Below are 20344 nucleotides of genomic sequence, written 5' to 3' on the forward strand. Positions count from 1 at the left end.
TTTGCTGTAAGATGCTGTTAGTGAAACCATCACTGAATGAGTGGTTTTCCTTTTAATCTCTTTCTATCAGTAGTCTTATTAAATCTAAAAATAATGATTTAACAAAAAAATCTTCCTCAGAAGGGCAGAATCAAAGGTCTTAAGACACACAGCTAAGTAAAGAATATTATATTATAACACCTATTTTTGATAACTACATTCTGAGAGACATTCTGAGGGCCAGATCATAAAGAAATAAATATATAAACATCCTACTCTGCAGATCACATGCATTGAAATATTTTACAGTAAGTGTCATGTCCTGTGGTTAGAATGTACGGCTTCTCCATCAAACCTGGCCTGGCCAAGCAGCTACAATCTATTATGCACAATTACTCAATTATCCAATCCAGGCTGGTGGTTGTAGACCACCTGCTCCCTCCTCCACCACACTGTGAAATGTGCCATGTCTGGAGCCTATGGCCGGGGTCGACCAAGTGGAGGCACTTAACCCGCCGCTCCTGCAGGAAAATGTTGTGCTTGTGCTTCATTCGGTCATTAAAAACAACCCTGTACCACACTGTGCGCTCCGTTGTTGCCTCATTTTTCTTCATTTGAAAGCATGCTGGGCTCAGTTTTAACTGTGCTCTGCATGGCACAAGTAGGTCTTAATGCAGGGGGCTTAGTTTAGATTGGTTTTAGGAAACCTACACGGGTGATGAAGAAAAGGCTCTTTACTTGTTGTTATTAATTTTAGAACTGGAATTGGTGCACATTAACTGGGGTCCAGTGGGTTTAGTGTGTAAACCATTATCAAAAACGAAGGACAATGATTAACAAACTTTATTTTGATGTAATTTTGATGGATTTGTGTAAAAGGGAGGCCTTGAGGAGATGGAATGATCTGAGGGAAACTTTAAGAAGAAATGTAAGAACAGTATTCTTAGGAACATTGGAACATGCATTAAATGAACAATAAAATGTTTTGTTTCAGTTATTTTAATCTGATCCTAAATTCAGGATTCTTTAATCCTAGTGCAATGAGTTTTGAAGCACAAATTCAGTAACAAGCTTTTATTCTTGCAGTAACTAGCTAGAACAGGTTCCTAGGGCTGTGACTTAACCGGTCACTCTGTAGGACGTTTTATTGTATTTTGGGAAATCCAATGTAACATGGGAATGTTGCATTCGTATTCCCAAAAGTCTATGTGTGTTTGTTTGTCTGCATTCTTGATTCTGAATGAAGGACAAAACATATTGGACATGGACATTTCCTTTAGACTGACGAAGACACAACATAAAATAAATATGTAGTTTGTTATTAAAATGTATGTAGCAGACTTGAAATACATAGCTTGTATATTGTGTTCCTCCTCACTAATGCATTTGCATAGATGAATGTGCGGTGCATGTGTGAAAAAATGTTGTTCTGCTTTTTTTTTTTATCTTGCTAACGGACGTAGAAGCCCATGTACCACAGTACAGTGATTCTGTGTATTCTGGTGTATTTTAATGGCACTAGGCACGTCGCACAAAAGAGGAGAACATTCAGCTATTTTGTGGCAAGTAAGCCCAGCAGCACTCCCTTCTTCATTCAGATCAATGTTCTGCATGTACTTGATGTGCCTCTGGCCCTTTTTCTCATTTGCTCCTCTTCATTTCTCTCTCTGTGATCTTTCTTCATCTCTGCTCTTGTACTCTGCTTGTCTTGTACATTCCTCCATTGTAAAGTCCACTTTGGTTTCTCTTTCAGGGAGCATTTGTAAAGGGGACAAGTCTGTCTTCTGTCACATGGAGATGCTGAGCATGTACTGCTCCAACACAGTCTACAGGCAAATGTGTTGCAAGTCCTGCAGTGAGGGCAACTTCACCAGCACCAACATCTCAAGACCCTTGTCCTACACCACTGCTTCTGCAGGCACCAGTTTTGCATACACCACACCTCATCCCACCTTTGACCTCTATCACTCCACCGTAGATGATTACTCAGATGTGGTTTTCAGTGGATACTCAACACCAAGGCCCACCATGATGAGGACCACATTTTCTGGGAGCGCTGAGAACTCTGAAACTCCCAGCACCACCTCAGACCCCAGAACAACAGGTACAGTTCAGTATGTCACAAGTCCAACCTGGAGACCTTGGAGCCCCACCACGGTCCGACCCACACGCAGACCCAAAGCAGACAGACGCAAGACGACAATGCCCAGAATCACGACCAACCTGCCCACCACTCCTGTACCCCACCAGAACGAATACAAGAGGGAGAACAACTCAGTTGACGTGCCGTACAAGATCGTTGGCGTGGACAACGAGGTCTCCCAAAACCTGTTTGTGGTGAGGAAACGACCACCCCCGTTTCGAGAGAAAACACATAATAAAAGGATCCAAGAGCTGTTGGCGGAGAAAAGGAGGCAGGACTTGTTCAAAAGACTGAGAATGAAATCAGGTGTATAACAGCAGTTTTATTTCTTCTAGAATTATATACATCAAAAGGCTCCAATTCGTGTGGTCAGTATTCAAACTTCAGATGTGCTTAAATGTTCTGCCTAGCTTGTCTCAATGCCTCTTCTGCTTGCCGACAACCGACCTCTGACCTCTGCCTGGATACACACTAATAAAGAAGGAAAGGGGAAAGGAAATATGATGACGGGTAGAGTCATCTTTGAAAAATCAAGCTCTGTTCAAACATATTTTTCTACCAGATGATCAACATTCTGGGAAAGAGCACATGACCTCCAGACGGGTGACAAATTGATGGACAACACCAAAACAAAATTACATGTCATGTACAGGGGCCAGACTGCTGGAATGGGTCCGCTTGTCCCTTTAGGATTTCCTTCTCCAACGAGATCTGTGCGAACCATGCAGCACTACACTTCTTTTTTTTGTATATATGAATTAGAATTTTATTTTTGATATTTATTGATGAGTCTGTTGCCTTGTCTTCTCCTTATTCATGCAGATCACTATTATTTTTACGCTTGCATGTGGCATGTGACACATACCTGATTTCATACCTGTTCCTTCAGCTTTTCAGTGTGAAAATGAAATAAAATGGCAATGATCATTCTTTGCAACTATTTAATAAATGTGCAACTGGAAAAAAAAATGATATCGCTTCCATAAATGCACCTTTTTGCATTTTGACCTTTCTTGTGTACTTACACATACACCGAATAGATTTTTTTCACAATGAGGAAATGTGTGTGAATCCGTAGTCAACCAGAAGAGGGCAGGTATTTTAAAAGATTATTTGTTAAAACGTTTTGCACCGAAAGCCTCTCCTCCTTGTCTTCTTTTTTCCCGTTGCATAAGTAATTCTGAGCATTATTTACTGAAGGTCATTACGATGTTGCTGCTCCCTCACGACCATGATTTGCCTCCCAACCGGGCCAGTCTCTGGCTGTATGTTCTCCCTGTAAATGAGAAAACATTTTCAAGGTTAGCACAACTTGTTACACACAATTTACACCTTTGCTAATCTGGGACAGGATCCTGAGGTGATCCTGACAAATATCACACCCAGTGATTCCATGAGTAAAGAGGCACATTTCTCAGGTTACTGAAAAGACACTTGACATTTAAAGTGAAGTGATTGTCATTGTGATACACAGCAGCACAGCACACAGTGAAATGAGTCCTCTGCATTTAACCATCACCCTTAGTGAGCAGTGGGCGGCCATGACAGGCACCCGGGGAGCAGAGCACCTCAGTGGCATCTTGGCAGATCGGGATTCGAGTCGGCAACCTTCTGATTACGGGGACACTTCCTTAACTGCTAGGCCACCGCTGCCCCAATTTAAGCTTGACATCTTTGACATAAAAGCTGAACAGAATCGAGAAATGATTATTGAAATATAACATTAAAACATCCTCCATGGGCAAATGATGTCCCTGTCCCTGATGCTTTTGTCACTTGAAAATACCCTTAAAATTTCGACCCATCCCAGCTAACAAAAACGCCTTCTAAAGCATAAATGTTTGATTAGAAAAGGGCCTGTGTGCTTCCCTTCACTCGTCCTGCTGACTCAGACCCTGCCACTGAACTTAATAATTTAAAGGGAAATAATAAAGGAATGTGCCCCTTCCATTGTAAAGTGCTGTACAGTTGCATGCTCCCCTATGGAACAGTCGGAATAGGAAGGTGTTTTATGTAAGTGTTGTGTAAATCATTTATCCATTCCTGTGTTTTTGCGGTAGCCATAATGTTGCTTGTCTTGGGATTACGTACTGTTTGTGCCAGTTACAGACCTGATTCTCAAACCACACATCTGTGCACAGAGATGTTTACTACATTCACATAAATGTTTATATAATACAATATAGTATAATATATATTTAAATGTTAGAATTGTTTAAATTATTGCTTTAAGAAATATTTTTAATTGTGTTGTTTTAAGTATTTTTAAGTTGGGGTGTCATGCCATGTTGGGTGAAGGAGGCACAGGTGAATGATATCTTTAAGTGAGGTTCTTTAATAGATAAAAAGAAACAGCAAGTTTGTTGGGAACAATATAAGAGCACAGGTGAATACAGCATACAAAGAGCAACACAGGGAGTGAGAGAGGGAAAACTTAAATAACACACTGAAAAAAGCGAACAGTGGTAAAACTTGAATCTGTCACACCCAATGTCTTACCATTGACGTAATGTAAATAAACCAGGTTACAGCAGGATTGAAACAATGAAAGGCTACTGAGCCAGGAGTAGGATAATGTAGTAAAACATAAAATATCACCAGTGTGTATGAAAGCAAAACGTTTTTTGTCTTTGCATATGTAACTATGTAAACTGCCACTCGGCAGCGAGTAAGGAAGATTGGAGATTCAAACCCAGAACTGCCAAGGGGCAGTGGTGGCCTAGCGGTTAAGGAAGCGGTCCTGTAATCAGAAGGTTGCAGGTTCGATTCCCGATCCGTCAAGGTGCCACTGAGGTGCCACTGAGCAAAGCACCGTCTCCACACACTGCTCCCCGGGCGCTTGTCATGGCTGCCCACTGCTCACTCAGGGTGATGGGTTAAATGCAGAGGACAAATTTCACTGTGTGCATCGTGTGCTGTGCTGCTGTGTATCACATGTGACAATCACTTCAAAAAAAAAAAAAAAAAAAAGGTGCCACCGAGGTCCCCTTGAACCAGGTACACTCAAAAAAGTGAACACTGGCAAAAATAAAAAAAAATTAAAAGTAATATGTCACACCTAATATTTTTGTATTTTCGTAATGTGAATAAACCAAACAAACCTGTTTTTCAGTAGAATTTTAGTAAAGTAAAGAAAATATGTTTTAGTCATAAGCATAAATTATAAAGCTTAGTTTAAAAGAGAAAACAAATATTTTTAACTAATGAGAAAAAAACATTAAACAAACAGCTACGATTTTCTTTTTTCAATGCATCCATACACTATGAAGACCGGCAAAATTAAAAAAATTTAAGTAATCTGTCACAACTAATATTTTAGCATTGGTGTAATGTAAATAAACCAATCAAACCTGCTGTAACCTGTTTGTTTACATTACATCAATGCTAAAATATTAGGTGTGCCAATTAAGTTAATTTTTTTAAGTTTAGTGTTCACTTTTTTCAGTGTATGTCCCCACTCCCTGTGGCCCTTTCAAGGCTTCCCACTACTCATGGGTTAAATGCAGATGACACATTTCATTGTGTAACTGTGAGCTCACAATTTTCACTTTTTCTATATATTCAAGCAGTGTCTACATGCTACCACAGCACCATAAATAGCACAAGAGCAGTTTTTTTTAATTAAACCTGGCTCGTTCTCACAGCAAAATGTCTCACCCTCAGGGTACCATCGAAATATATGTACGATTCAATGAAATCCCATTTCGTCCAATAGCCTTATACTTATGAGATGGCCCTAAATCGGTTGTGTGGCCTCAAGAGTGTCAGTCAGATGACTAGTGATTCATTTTGTTGTTTGGTTGCTCATCAGCCATGATTGGCCTGTTCACACCACCTCCACAAAACTGAGCTCGGAGGCCAAGAGCAGAATTGTTATTGTAACCGGGCTGCATCACGCTGTGATATTCATACAATGAAACAGAACTTGGGATTTATGTTTCCTTCTCTCTGAATGAAACAGTACTGGGCAGAATATCTTCTAACTGATAAATGTTCATTACATGGTAACTTCAACATGTAAGATAATGCATTTTTCTCACAAAACTGTTCTTTTAAAAAAATAGAACAAAAAAGGTGTTTGTGTGCATTCTGATACACAAACTTGTAGGAATATCATATTATCCTACTATGAAAATTGTCATTTACATGAGTAGTAATAATTTTATAGCTAAATATTTACTCTTATGTACACATTATGAATTAGCACCACAGAGAGCTCCTTTTTACTACACTGTGCTTACATGTTATAAATGCAATAATAATATGGAATGATGATGTGAAGTGCCAAATTTAGTTAATCAACAATCTCTCAAAAGCAATTTTGCTTTTGCCTGTACTGGCTCCTCCCTCTCCCTGCCTGTCCACCTCCCCAGGACAGGAGGATATGTTTTGCTCGTAAGCAGAATAGAGGGAGACTGCTACAGCTTCAGCTACAGGTCTGGACCTACTTTTTCACCCCTTACCTGCAGAGTTCTGAGCATTCTGATCGCCCACAGTAACAACCTTGGCGGAACTGAACGTTTGTTCTTTGAGTTATCTGTCTATTGGTCTGTACACTGTGTTTGCACTTTTTTTTTTTTTTCCAATGCATGCACTCCCACACGTACTGTCCAATCAGCATATGCCTCTGCAGCATGAACTCAGCCTCGAGTCATTTGGGTTTTGCCAGTGGGGCTGCTTAAACAGAGCTGAAATGAGTGTTGCACAGCGTGAAAGGGGAGCAGAAAAGTCAATGTCTTGCTGTTCTTTGATTTTTTTTTTTTTCTACATTTTTAATTTTGTGAGAAAATAGTATGGCTGTGGGGTCCTAAGGTTGCCTGTCCTGGTTTTGAGGATCAGGAGACAGATGGCTGTTTCAGAGAGTGCAGTGAGACTGAAAAGAGAAAAAAAGGGCAAAAATGTTTGTGCTGAAGGGGCTTAACCACCCTTTTCTGTTTAAACAGTTGTAATAATAGATACCTAAACCAAACTTAGACCAGGCAGGAAGATACCACTGAGTTGAAATGCTAAATTCATCCACAGCAAGAGGTCAGAATGTAATACAAATATGTCTTATTAAAAAAAACAACATAAAAATGACATCAAATTTTCTTCTCATCAGTCCAGCCTCACCACCACCAAGTCACTCGCCTTCGCTCGCACCAACGGTCCATTTTGCGAAACGACGGTGCACAGCCACAGAGATGGGAAAGAGGGTGCTATTTTTAGCCAAGGCTAGGGGAGGGGAGAGGGAGGAGAGTGAGTGAGAGAGATAGACTGAGCGAAGGCAGAAAGGAGGAGAGTGGGGGGAGCGAGGGGTGCAGAAAAAAAAAACATCATTATTATCTTTCTGCAGCAGCTGCTGGTGTGGACACAGTCAACACGGTGAGGCACACAGACGCGTGTGGTGCTGGTGGAAGCAGGCAGGCGGGAGACTCGAAGTGACAGACAACACAGAAGAGGTAGGGTTTCCCAACGCTCATCACCTTGCAATTCATATTAAGCTGTGATGATTATGTATGATCATGCATGATGCATTGACATAATTGAAAGTGAGAGTTGTGTAAACCTGTGTATGGAAGTGGAATGTCCAGTTGCATGCAAATCAAAGCATGTGTGTTACATAAACCAGGATGCGGTCAGGGACTACCACGATACATTTGACCCCATAAAGTGTTCCATCTGTATTCTTTATGCAAAATGAACAAATATTTGATCTTTTTTGCCAGATGTAGGGCATCTAAAGTGGGTCTTGTGCCTGCTAAGTAACCATTGATTAGAGTTAGCCAGAAATCATTAGCATGATGATAATGGGTCAAGGAGACTGGTGGGTGGAGAAGGAGGGGTGGAGGGGAGTATTTACGGGCAATGTTGTTTACTCTCGTCCTCAAAATGTATGCTGTGAAGTAGGGGTAAGGTAAAAGCTGGGGTGGGGGGAACATGGGGGGTGAGAGTGAGTGTGTGTGTCTGTGTGTGCGCGTGTGTGCGTGTGTTTTCTCCAATTGCACTGTAATCCGAGCCTGCTCTGAGATGTGATGGGAATAGCAGTTGCCATGGAGACAGCAGCAGCACATTTTCCCATAACCGGTTTCTCCCATTACTGGTATTGATTATTTTGGAAGCTTTGTTGTTATTTGGAAAACCAAAGAAAGTGTAACCTTGATGATTGTGTGTTTTATATAGGTCTAATAAGTATTTTATGTGTTTAACCTGATATATATTTGTGTGTGTGTGTGTGTGTGTGTGTGTGTGTGTGTGTGTGTGTGTGTGTGAATATAGCCATGCGACCCCGGTCTAGACTCCTGGCTAAGAGAGGCTTGCCCACAATAAGGGAGGGTTATGAGGAGCTGGTACATGACATGAACCAGGTTAACAGCCAACACACCCTGTCCTGGAACCCTCCCTTGTCCACCCAGGACTACTTTTTATCCATCTGCCAGCTGGCACGTCCCACCTTCCCCCTTTGTGAGGCTGACTGTGACATCCTGTCCATGGTCCCTCTGGAATCCCCCAAACCTTGTCTAAGGCTCCAGAGACACCGGGATGCACCATGGCCTCTGAGCCCCACACCCGGCTCCTGTAGGTCGCAGGGGGTGGCAGAAGGGAAGAGAAACCTGGAAGGAGGGGTCAGATGCTCTGAGCCAGGGGCTGTTGGCTCTGACGGTGGGAACCATGCCACGGCGGACCCCTTGGAGTTCCTGTATAGCAACAGGGGGGCAGCCTGTCAGCCCCGTGAGCCCTGGAAGGTGGACAGACCAGCACGTTTGCCGGCCTGCAGGCCTCGCAGCGACAGTTTCCCTCGTGCGAGCATCTCACCTGACACGCAGCGCAAAAGCAGCTGCCCCGAGCTGCGCCTCGCTGAGCCCAACGGCAACCAGGGGCCAAAAGCAGCACCAGCGCCAGCACGGCCTTCATCATTGACCCAAAAAGCTCCTCCAAACTGCCACTCGCTGAGTGGGTCTGAAGGCGCGCCCAGTAGCTGGAAGGCGAAGGGAAGGCATGGAGCCGACAAAAACACCATGGTGTCCCACTGGATCGCGGAGTGCCGGAGCGCGTGGCGTGAAGCCAGGATCCACGCGTGCATGCTGCCAGTGATTGCCGAGAAGTGAAAACGTTCCCGAACTCCTTTCTTCACTAATAATTACACACATCTTTCAAGTACACGTATAACACTTACTGCAAAACAGATGAGATTATTTCTCGTGCTCTTTTATCAGAGACATGCTATGATCTTCCTCTCAAGTAAAAATAAGTTGCTGTAACAGTGCCTGTGCTATGATAGTTTAGTGTGGAATGACAGATCAGTTGATATAAATGACAGTATAAATGACATTTAATATTGCTAAGAATATATATATAATTACACACACACAAAATGATGAAACAATCACTGTAATGTACAATACATTTTGTAAGAAAAAAAGAGTGCAGAGTGTTGAGTCAGTGCAAAGAAGACATTAGCTGGTGGTAAAGCACAAAGCTTATGTTTTTAGGCTTTGTCTTTTATTTTACATACATGGCAGCTACAACACAATTGACTAATCTTTTTTAATTTTGATTAATTTTTTATGGTGTACATATATCGCTATTGTCACTATAATAATCAGGGGATTTCTACAACCTATTGCACTTAGTACTTTCCCTGCCAGCAGCAGTCGTGGACCTTACTGAGAGACTGGTTTTATAGATTTGCTTAATTCTTTCAAGTATGGTCACTTTATTGCTACCTGTTTTTTTTCTATTTGAGTTTTAATCTATAAATAGCATTACAGGTCAACAAGGGCTATGCCAAGCCAACATTTGAACCCTGCAGAAATAATAAAATGGCTAGATCATATTTGTATATCCATCTGTGTACCAGGCAGTGTAACATGGACCACTGGACCAATGAGATTAAGCATTAACTCACATTTATTTGCAGTGAACTCTGCAATGTATGAGTGATGTAAAGTTAGTGAATGACTGCACTGTGTAAATACAAGAATGGCGCTTATACTCTCAGTGTGCTTCAGTGACATTACAGTTCAACTTGTCCCATTAGTTCAGGGACGTAGACTTTACAATGAATAAATGCATGTTTCAGTGTGGAGAACCTGTAAATATGTTTATATTCTTCTGTTGGCAAAGAACTGCTAAAAATAAAGAATTGTGTTTAACACTTTATCTCTGATGTGCAAAATAGATTTTTGACGCCTGATTGTGGTGTTATTAATTTTAGTAGTGGTAATTGTGTATTTAGTATGTAACGGCGTCAGAAATTAATTCTGTAGCGCTTGTTGTCCCTAGTGGCAGAAGGTGGTATTACCATTGCAGTTTTCATGTGAAGATCTCGCGAGATTTGGGGAGGGAAAAAAAATAGAGGCCTGCCGCATCTTGACAACATTAAAACAAACAGACGGGAAGTCATGGAAAACACGGGGTTCTTTCCTTCTCCCGGCTTTAAAAAATATAAAATCACACAGTTGCGACTGTCGTCATCTGAACATTAGTGGACATTAGAGGAGCAAGAGGAGAAACCACGTCAGGTACAATTTCATTTAACACAGTTCTTCAAGTTAGCTTGCAAACTAGCGTGCTAACCGGGTAGACAGACTCATGATTAAGCTGTCCCGTTATTGCACTGTATAATAACCAGTTGAAAACTGCACTATGCGCTTTATCCCCACACAACGAAATGTTTTACTGCCATTCGCGGTGTCAGGATAAGCAACGTTATGGCTAGCTTCGTGGCTAAATAGTTTAAAATGGTGATTGTAGCATCAGCGCTGATGACACAACAGTTTCGTCGAGGGAGGATTCGGATCTAGTTATTACATAAGAATCTCGCCCCCGACTTTAATCCACTGGACAGGGTGCAAGAACCAGCACCGGTCGGTCATACTGACCGTAAAACTGCACCTTTCGTTGTGCCCGACCGGTTTGTCGCAGCTGATCTGGACGTTAGCCTGGCTGAATTTGTTGCGACCGTCTTTGCTGTCAAGTAGGTTAATGCTCCGGATTTCCACGGTGATGGTTGTTTTATTATAGTCATTGATTACAAAGTAATGTGGTTAGTCGAAGCATGCAGAGTAGGCAAATCGGCATCCACTATGCTGTATTGTGTTCAGTAACCACTAATCTATGAACCAGTGTGTTGTCATGCACTCCCTGTTTCCTTCCAGATCACGCCAGTCTGTGCTCCTCTGTTTTGGCCACCATGGACCATATGAAGCATTTGCTTCGTGTGCATAAGCAAGATTGGAACTTCCTTTAACAGTTTAATTGCCACCACGTTAAGGTAAGCTTTGCCCTGCTGTGTTTTCCCCGTTCCGTACAATGGGGAAAGGACAGTTTGACACAAAGTGACACAGACGCATGAGTGTTTGTGAAGAACTGCCTGTTTCCCCATTGTGACTGTGCTGCCCTTGAGACTCAAGTAGGGCTGCCCTTCATTGGGCTGTAATTTGAGTGTGCATCTTTTTATGTCCTCTTCATATGACCGGCACTACTGGCTGTTCCTGTCTTCTTCTCTTTCATTACGTAATGTAGGTGAAAAATAATGACACTGACCGTTTCTCTTCCTCTTTACTTTTTCCTTTACTAAGCAGTAAAACATTTTTCAATGTTGGTGCATAATGGTGCTTCAGGATTTTTATTACACTGTGTTTTTAATCAGATTTGATTCACTTAATTGGAGCCAGCCTTGCTCTTCGTCTTACATTGCAACAAAGGTCTACACAATGGTATCAAGATCTGGTGACATTCCAGGTAGGCAATTTTAGGCCACAGTGACGTTCACATTGTCCTCTTTGAATCACTGAGTGAAGTTTGATCCCGCATTATTCAGTATTTACTGTAACCACTTACCATATGAATTGTGGGTAGAACAAGTCTTCTGTCCTTGCCTTGTAGCCCTGGAAGGGTCCACCTCTGATGGCATCTTGGGAGGGATGTCCATCCCAATAGGGATGGCTCGCCGTGCCATGAGCTACGATGATAATCTGGAGGCACCCATGTCACCCCCTCCAAGTGACATGAACATCAGCAACCTGTGGAGGAAGCCGGTAATCCCTGAGCGCAAGTTCCAGCGGCTGACTGAGGTCAGAACAGGCTCCAGAAGAATTTTCCTGAACTAAAAAGTGGCCATATAAAGTGTCTGTGAATGTTCCCAGTCATCCAGGTCATGGTTATCTAAAAAAAAGGGTTATTTCACTGGCAACTGGACTTGTTATGGATCCTTGACAATGTTTCGCCATTCCAGTCTGGGAAGTCTTCCATTCCAGAGGGCTTTCTCAAGTCTGGAGACTCCTGGAATGGAAGGGCGAAATGTTGTCAAGTCCAGTTTCTAGTGAAAAAAACTTTTTTTTTTTTCCGATTTAAAGTTATTTAAATCAATGGCACCAAGTTGTAATTGTTTATTAACTAAGCTTAGCCCTAAAACATGTTTTTTGATTCCTCTTTTGTGCTGATATAGGAGGATAATGAGATGACCCAATCTGCTTCCACTCTCCATATGGCAGCCAAGCATGATGTCCCAGTGGTTAAGACTAAAGCTTCATCTGTTATAATGAACTCACTCATTACCAGTAAGCATCTAATACTAAGTTGCTAAAACACGTGTCTGCTAATTTGTATCATGTGTTTGTTGTTGTTATTATTATTGTTGTTGTTGTTGTTGTTAAATAATAACATTGGCTAAAATGGTTTCAGAGCAGACCCAGGAGAGCATGCATAAGTTTGAGAAACAGGCTGGTCTGACAGACACCGGTTACACCCCCCACAAAGGTTTACCAGCTGATGAATCTCACTACCACCGCATGGCTGAATCATTACATGTAAGTTTTCTGGTTAAAATGCGGCAAGTATTTCTGATATTCAACATTTTCTAAATTATTTTTATTGTGATAATTATTATCAAATTAGAATTGATTAGGCTGAAATAATTAAATTGCTCAAGATGGGACCTGCACTGTTAACAAAGTCTAATGAGCTCCTCCTCCCTCCTAAAGAAACTGCATGTTCAAAGTGGGGACCAAAAGGAGGACAAGCAGACATCCTCTGCTCAGTCCACACCATCCAGCACCCCTCAGTCCTCTCCCAAACAGAAGCGCAGGTTATTCATTTACAATGTCTTGAATTGGTTCATTAGATGCTTATTGCTCTCATCCAGATGTCATTGTTCCTTTCTGATTTGTGTTGTGTTTGTGACAGAGGTTGGTTCAGTCAGAGCTCCACAGCTTCCATCAGCAGCTCTGAGATGAGCACTAGTTCCAGCTCCAGTATGGATATGGGAACCACTGAGGGGGCAGCAGTGGAGCGCTGGGTCATGTTTGGCCCACGTCCTTCAGTTCAGAGATCTTCCACAGATACAGGTATTCAGTCCACAACTTCTTCTGAAAGGTCTTATTTCTGCAACAGATTTCATTTACACCAGACTGTCACCAGAAGTGGATACTTCCTATGTTAGTCTTTGTGATCTAAACATGACTTGTTGAAATCTGATTCCGTACGAATGATGAGGGTTTTTTTATGGTCATTAAAAATCTGGAAAGTCATGGAATTTGAATAGAATTTTGGAATTCAAAATAAACAGATAAATTTATGGAAACGTCATTGAAATCTCACTGAAGCATGAATCTATAATGAATTACAAAGTTCCCGTAAGACTGTGTGAGAAAAAACTACATTTAATTACGTAATACCATGTCTCCTACAATTACACTGACCTGCAATGTCTTGCTCCCTTCCTCAGGAGGCTTTGCACTGCAGTCCTATAAGGGGGCCCAGAAGCCTACCCCTATGGAAGTGATGAAGGCTCAGGCAACTCGGCTAGGTGAGGACCCTGCCAACCTCAAGGCTCCCAAGATGGAGATCCCAATTGTGGAAGGCAAGAAACAGATGACCCGGCCGCACAAAATTAAAAACCGCGATATGAACGTCCTGACCCCCTCAGGATTCTGAACTGCTTAGACTTTCATGAGCCCTGTTTCCCCTGTAAAACTCTCAGAAGCTGAAGTATCATAGCCATAGAATCATCATAGAAAGACCTGCCCTTTGTGTCTAACGTATTCACAAGTCTGCCTCTCAAACTTTAAACTAATGTGTGCACTGGGTTCAGTGTGATAAAGTGTACGTGTTGGTGCCATTTTTTCCCCTCATTTTCATGTCTTTGTTTGGCTTTTTTAAGCGGAATTCCTTTTATTTTGTATGTTTGCTGATGTTTCAGTGAATACATTTAACACAGAGTGGTGCAATGCGTTTTCTGCATAGTGCAACATGTGGTAAACCTGTGGTTTTTTGTTGTGAATTAAAACAATTTTATGTCTTCGGGCAGATGCTTTAGTGTCGTGTTGATCACCCGGTAGCATCATGTTTTCCCCTCTGCAAATATATCAACATTCATGACCAGTGCGGTGACCACTGTGCTCATAGTGATTCAGTCCTCTATACTCAGAATGACAGTTGGGCATGCAGTTGTTTGGAAACCCAACTTGACCTCATCTTGCACAATAGTAGCATTTAATATATATATATTTTGGTTCTACATTACAGTGTTCTGATTTCAAAGACTGTCCATGTTTCCATTTGAAACCTCAAGATACGGAATGTGAATAGTTTGATGTCCTTGACACAGGTGTATATATCTGAATAAAAGTGATACCGTAATTCAATTCTCCCTCTGTCTTTATTTGTTCACATGATTCAACTGATTTGTGTTTGTTCAAAACTGTCCACCTGGTGACCTTTACATGCTTTTTTGTTTTGTGGTGGTGTGTCGTGTATAGGGCAACATGGTGGTGCCTCACACCTACAAGGTTGTGAGTTTGAATCCTAGCTCTGACCTTGTGTGTGTGCTCTCCCTGTTTTAGTGCAGGTTTCCTTTGGGTTCTCCAGTTTCCTCCCACCATCTGAAGGCATGTACACTGGTTGGATTGGTGATGTGAGTGTGTGTGTGTGTGTGTGTGCGCGCCCAGTGTCCCGGGATGGGCTCCGTCAGCCACGACACTGAGTAACAGGACTGAATTAAGGACAGTGAGTGAGTGTATTGTGCATTAAGTAACATGCTTGTTTGCAGCTATACCATGTTGACCCAAATTAACCACCTGCCCAGTCCCAGTGTGCAGTGGAAGGTGTAGTTCATTGGTCCAGTGTTTTGGTGAAATGCCCTTGATTGGTTGTCATATTCATTGATTCATGGGTCAACAGATCACCCAGTGAGAGTCTTTACATTTGGTCCACCTCTAATGTAAAGGTATCTGGATTGTTCACATCAGACACTGGAGCCTTGTGTAAAGGTCAGGTTTTTTCATTTATAAAGAATATGAGTGTCTGGAAGGGCTTTTGCCTGATGCGACTGCAATTACTCGATCAGTAATGAGCTGTAGCTACTCTACTGCTGGCTAGATCATAGTATTGTGAACAAGACCAAGACCGAAAAATAGACTTGGACTAGAATCGGCATGAAATTACCTGTCAACTGCAGAGAAAAAAAGGCACTGCTATAAAGTGTCATTACTTGTTAAAACAAATTCATGTTATCTTTTCAATTATATTGTCCACATGTCTCTCATTTAAAATCTCCCAGATTTGTCATAGTTACGAGGCCTGATGGAAAATATTATTCTCAGCAATCCCCTCCTATAACCGTTTTATCAGACCTCATCAAATGGAAAGAGATTGGATGTACCAGAAAGATGTTAATATTAAGTCTCTTATACCAGGGACAGGGGTGTCAGGTAAACTATGAATACCTTCTCTGATACCTTGCTTTGAATTGAAGACAATGAATGTTTGGTTCTCAAACGTTCACTGACACTCTTAAATGCAAATTCTTCAAATTAACAGTACTAAGACGTTGCTGGTTCACTGATCTTTACATCTCAAAAAACTTAAAATACACACCTCATGATGGAGAGGACTCTGATAATGAAGTTTTATTTTCATTGTGGAATTGCATACAATGAAATTATTGCTGCTCTTGCACATAGACATGGGATTCTAATCAGCCGGACTTTGGTTGTGTTATTATGGATACAATCTTTTGTTCTATGTTCTACATTAACTGTAGGGATTCTCTGAAGACTGGGTAATGCTGGAACCACAGAAATGTCAGAGACTCTTTACATTTACATTTACGGCATTTATCAGACGCCCTTATCCAGAGCGACTTACAATCAGTAGTTACAGGGACAGTCCCCCCCTGGAGCAACTTAGGGTTAAGTGTCTTGCTCAGGGACACAATGGTAGTAAGCGGGACTTGAACCCGGGTCTTCTGGCTCATAGGCGAGTGTGTTACCCCTAGGCCACTACCATCCCATCGTCACAATGCTCGCTGGTCACCACTAGATGGCCATGATGTGACAGGAATAACAGCGTAAGACCTGCTCATTTAAACTTTATTTTGCATGTGGAAAATGATATATATATAAAAAAAAAACACATATGCACAAATCTGTCACTTTTGTACTGCAAACGTGAAGATGAATGTGTGTGCAAATGTACAAATAATTTCAAGGTGTGGCCCGTTCATGACGTTGACAGGAACGAACACGGTTCACCACCCCAGTGGCCACTGGTCAGGCCTGAATATTACAGAATGCAACCACAACTCTCTCCTCCTCCCTCTGTTGCACAACCTCTGACTCACAGGCGTCTCGTGAGTTTTCCCCTCCGCTTGTGCTGTAGTATTGGCAGCCCGCATTCGGCTGATGCTGCCATTATAAACAGGTTTTCCTGGAATCCCTCCACCCAGACTCTCACATCCATCCCTCTGCGACGCTGGTGCCTTACAGCCGTGATGCATTGTGGGTCATTTCCTGCACTCTGGTCCCAGTGGGAGACCTGGTGTTAATATGACCACCAACTGGTAATAGTCTTTCTCATTCTGTGTGTCAGTGCTGGAGATCATAGACATGAGGTCACCAGACAAATAGTAATACAGCTATAGCTTTCCAAGTCCAAAGCAAAAAATGACCCCAAAACGGATGAAGCATTTATTTGTGTCCTTGTGAAAATTACACCCCTCTGGTTCTCACCCATTCATACCCAGTTCAGAATTTTGGTGAATCTGTATTATTACAGCCAAGTGGGGCAGTGGTGGCCTAGCGGTTAAGGAAGCGGCCCCGTAATCAGAAGGTTGCCGGTTCGAATCCCGATCCGCCAAGGTGCCACTGAGGTGCCACTGAGCAAAGCACCGTCCCCCCACACTGCTTCCCGGGCGCCTGTCATGGTTGCCCACTGCTCACACAGGGTGATGGGTTAAATGCAGAGGACAAATTTCACTGTGTGCACCGTGTGCTGTGCTGCTGTGTATCACATGTGACAATCACTTCAGTACATTCGTACACTTTCCCAAGTGGAGCAAGATCAGTTTTTCCAATTGGGTTTCATATTTCCTCCCTTATCAGTACATTTGTACAAGAATCAAATCCATATCCGTGTCATTTGAAACCATGCTGATTGGTCAAAGTGTCAAATAGTGCCCCACCCATCAGAGACTTGCCACGTGGTTGCGTTTAGGCAGCTAATATTACTGCCCTAGCAGATGAACACACCTATGGAAACTCCCCAGAGAGGTGAAATAAACACTCTCAGGACATCATGTTAGACAAAGTTTATGTCAGGTTATGTTTTTTTATGCAGCACTAAACAAAGCTGCTAATAAACCAATATCATTACACACTAAAAATTTGTCTTGCCTCCATTCTTTATAAGACAGCAAACTTAGTACTAAAACATTATTCAGCCTATTTCTGCCTTGGATCATTGACAAGCCAGTTGCTCAGCAATTGTTATTTAAGATTAAAAGAAAATGTTTGAGTTGAGTTTTGAGTTTTGGAAAACCAGAAGACCCAGGTTCAAATCCTACTTACTACCATTGTGTCATTGAGCAAGACACTTAACCCTAAGTTGGTGACAGGGTGACTGTCCCTGTAACTCTGGATAAGGGTGTCAGATAAATGCAGTAAATGTAAATGTAATGTAAATGAAAGGAGAGTTCCTCTCTGCTCCCCAAAACTGAAACTGTTCATGCTTTACAGAACGGAAAATTTCATTCCATAATTTGAAACATACTAAAAACTACATATTACGTATTAACAATAGTAAAACCTTGCAAACATTAAGTAAAAACCTGCATGACCTGGGAAAAACAGAATTAAATACAAATGGAAAAGGCTATTCTAAACTTCTAGGTAGAACCTAAGTATGATTCTGGCAGATCCTTCTTGTACAACCTCTTTTCCTTACCATGTTGGTAAAACCTGAAAAACTGCCTTGAAGGTTTCCTCAGTCAGACTGCTAAAATGTAGATTCTGTCCTGTAGCAATGAGGATGCATCACAGCAGAGACACTCTGAAGATCAGGAGCTATGACGGCAGCTCAAGACCTTCCTCTTTAGAGAATACTTAGATTAACTTGTAAACTTCTTCTTGTCTGACTTATGTACAGAGTGAATAAAAAAGATTGTATTCATAGTTGGCGGTCCTAATGAACCAGAACTGATCACTTCATTGATGGTAACTTCATGGATGGTAACTTGAAAGCACGTTGTAAGTCGCTCTGGATAAGGGTGTCTGCCAAATTCCTTAAATGTAAATGTAAATGATTATAAGTAATTCAGTTCTCAATTATATACCTTTTCCACCATGAAGAACAGGTAGTAGAGGCCTAACATACTTGGGTAACATACTTGCCTATAAACCAAAAGATCACAAATGCACAGGATCAAACCCACTTGCCTACCATTGTGTCTCTGAGCAAGACAACCCTGAGTGTCTCCAGGGGAACTGTCCCTGTAACTGCTGATTGCAAGTCACCCTGGATAAGGGAGTCAGATAAATGTTATAAATGTAATGTAAATGTTCAAAAACGTTGTTTCAATAGCACTCACTGAATATAATTATTCTTAAATAAATATCCTAATCTGAATGAACCCCACCCACCCCACTCTTGGCAAGCCAGAGACTGAGGGACTTGCTTTAAAGGTCAGGCTCAAGGCTTCTTCCCCCATTAAAACAGCCTCTGATGAAACTGCTGCTCCCGTCAGGATGACAGTGTGAAGGGTGAAGTGAAGCAGAGACTCACTTATCATTAGATAAGCACAGGGGACAGTGGCCATCTCAAACCTACTTTTGTGTTCGATCATAAAAATGAATGCAAACTTTATCTCATCCTTTGCATAAATACTTATTTAAAGAAAGGTTAATCATGAGCTTATTTTAACTGCATTTCCATGCAGTTGGCAAGTTTTTAATTGCATTGATAAAAATTCCCCTGGGGAGTGAGATTGTAGGAATGCAGAAAGCAAAAATAGCTAGTTACTTTATTTGTGTGGCGTTAAAATATTTAGTTCAGTCGAATTTGGGTTTTGACATAAATCTTTCTCAGAAGTGAAAGATAGCAGAAATGAATGATCATAGATGTATTCAGATTGAATTTTAGAAAGAATCCTTGATAGCTACAGACACAAGTATGTCAACTTATGAAAATTGGTGCAGAATTAGCATTACTGTGACCGTTCACAACAGGAACAGTGGAGGCCGAGGTCCAGAAAATCAGCGTAGGTATATAGGCAAAGTTCAAAGCTCAAACTCAGGAAACAAGCACCAGGCAGATGGGGGGAAATGATAAATGATAACTGACGTATCCTTCTTCTCTACCTTACTTCCTGAAAGAAATAATGTTAGAAATTTGAGCCATGATTTCACTATTCACACTATTTATACGTATATATGCCATTCATGCCCTAGTGTTATAAATTATAGCATGGAGAAAGCCCACAAGTCCTTGTGTCCTCTTGTTTTGGATTATCTCCTTTTTACAGTAATGAGGTGCAACCTGCCCTTTACCATTCTCAAATGTTTAATGATGCGACTTTGTCCCTAGTTGGAGCAAGTTTATTGACTGGTTCCCTGTGCAGTAACTGTTTTAACAGTTGTAGTTGATGTTTGCATCTTGGCCCTTGACCTAATAAAATAAGGTTTGATCAGGCATATTAAGAACTGCGGGTGAAAAGTGGGTAAAGTTACAACTGGACAGTTCAGTTAATGCACTTATTTGGTCCCACTGGCTGTTAGTGGTTTTAATTCCTAACAAAAAAGCTCTAGAATGGGAATAATCGTCACAGCCATTTCAGCGGAGCAACTTGCTTTGTTTGTGTGCAGGTTCCACGACCTGCTCTCCTGCACTGTAAATAAACCCAACCCAACACTTATTCCTTCTTTTGCATAATGGCACCAAGGCAAAATGTTTATTCCAGTTAGG

General features: G+C 41.7%; 3 protein-coding genes across 6 annotated transcripts in view; all 3 read left to right on the forward strand.

The window, feature by feature from the left end:
- The window catches only part of adamts2a (ADAM metallopeptidase with thrombospondin type 1 motif, 2a), a 48584-nt gene extending 45550 nt beyond the window's left edge, over window positions 1-3034 (forward strand). Inside the window, exon 23 of one of the 2 annotated variants that reach the window (XM_028983357.1) lies at window positions 1733-3034. In XM_028983357.1, the coding sequence (XP_028839190.1) occupies window positions 1733-2436 (704 nt within the window). In that variant the 3' untranslated portion in view covers window positions 2437-3034. The remainder of the gene's footprint in view (window positions 1-1732) is intronic. The other variant, XM_028983358.1, reaches the window with a different exon arrangement.
- A 4343-nt stretch (window positions 3035-7377) lies between these two features.
- On the forward strand, window positions 7378-10264 carry LOC114793128 (uncharacterized). Its single transcript, XM_028984842.1, has 2 exons — window positions 7378-7563; window positions 8381-10264. Exon 2 carries the CDS (start codon window positions 8383-8385, stop codon window positions 9208-9210), a length of 828 nt encoding a protein of 275 aa, XP_028840675.1. The 5' UTR covers window positions 7378-7563; window positions 8381-8382; the 3' UTR covers window positions 9211-10264.
- A 150-nt stretch (window positions 10265-10414) lies between these two features.
- kiaa1191 (KIAA1191 ortholog) lies at window positions 10415-14751 on the forward strand. 3 transcript variants are annotated; one of them, XM_028984840.1, is made up of 9 exons: window positions 10415-10626; window positions 11263-11378; window positions 11757-11848; window positions 11993-12144; window positions 12555-12666; window positions 12791-12915; window positions 13090-13193; window positions 13292-13452; window positions 13833-14751. In XM_028984840.1, exons 3-9 carry the CDS (start codon window positions 11821-11823, stop codon window positions 14039-14041), a joined length of 891 nt encoding a protein of 296 aa, XP_028840673.1. In that variant the 5' UTR covers window positions 10415-10626; window positions 11263-11378; window positions 11757-11820; the 3' UTR covers window positions 14042-14751. The 3 variants fall into 3 exon arrangements, with proteins under 3 accessions (XP_028840673.1, XP_028840671.1, XP_028840672.1); XM_028984838.1 differs by having other exon boundaries at window positions 10416-10626; window positions 11993-12180; XM_028984839.1 differs by lacking the exon at window positions 10415-10626 and adding an exon at window positions 10792-11081 and having other exon boundaries at window positions 11993-12180.
- The last annotated feature ends 5593 nt before the right edge of the window (window positions 14752-20344 follow it).

Source organism: Denticeps clupeoides, chromosome 6 (assembly GCF_900700375.1).
Source record: "Denticeps clupeoides chromosome 6, fDenClu1.1, whole genome shotgun sequence".
NCBI classification, from domain to species: domain Eukaryota; kingdom Metazoa; phylum Chordata; class Actinopteri; order Clupeiformes; family Denticipitidae; genus Denticeps; species Denticeps clupeoides.

Coding starts and splice junctions, on each gene's coding strand:
- LOC114793128 (XM_028984842.1), top strand. CDS start 8,383: ATGCGACCCCGGTCTAGACTCCTGGCTAAGAGAGGCTTGCCCACAATA.
- kiaa1191 (XM_028984838.1), top strand. CDS start 11,821: ATGGTATCAAGATCTGGTGACATTCCAG. Junction 13,194..13,291: donor TCTCCCAAACAGAAGCGCAG/GTTATTCATTTA, acceptor TGTTTGTGACAG/AGGTTGGTTCAGTCAGAGCT. Junction 13,453..13,832: donor GAGATCTTCCACAGATACAG/GTATTCAGTCCA, acceptor TCCCTTCCTCAG/GAGGCTTTGCACTGCAGTCC.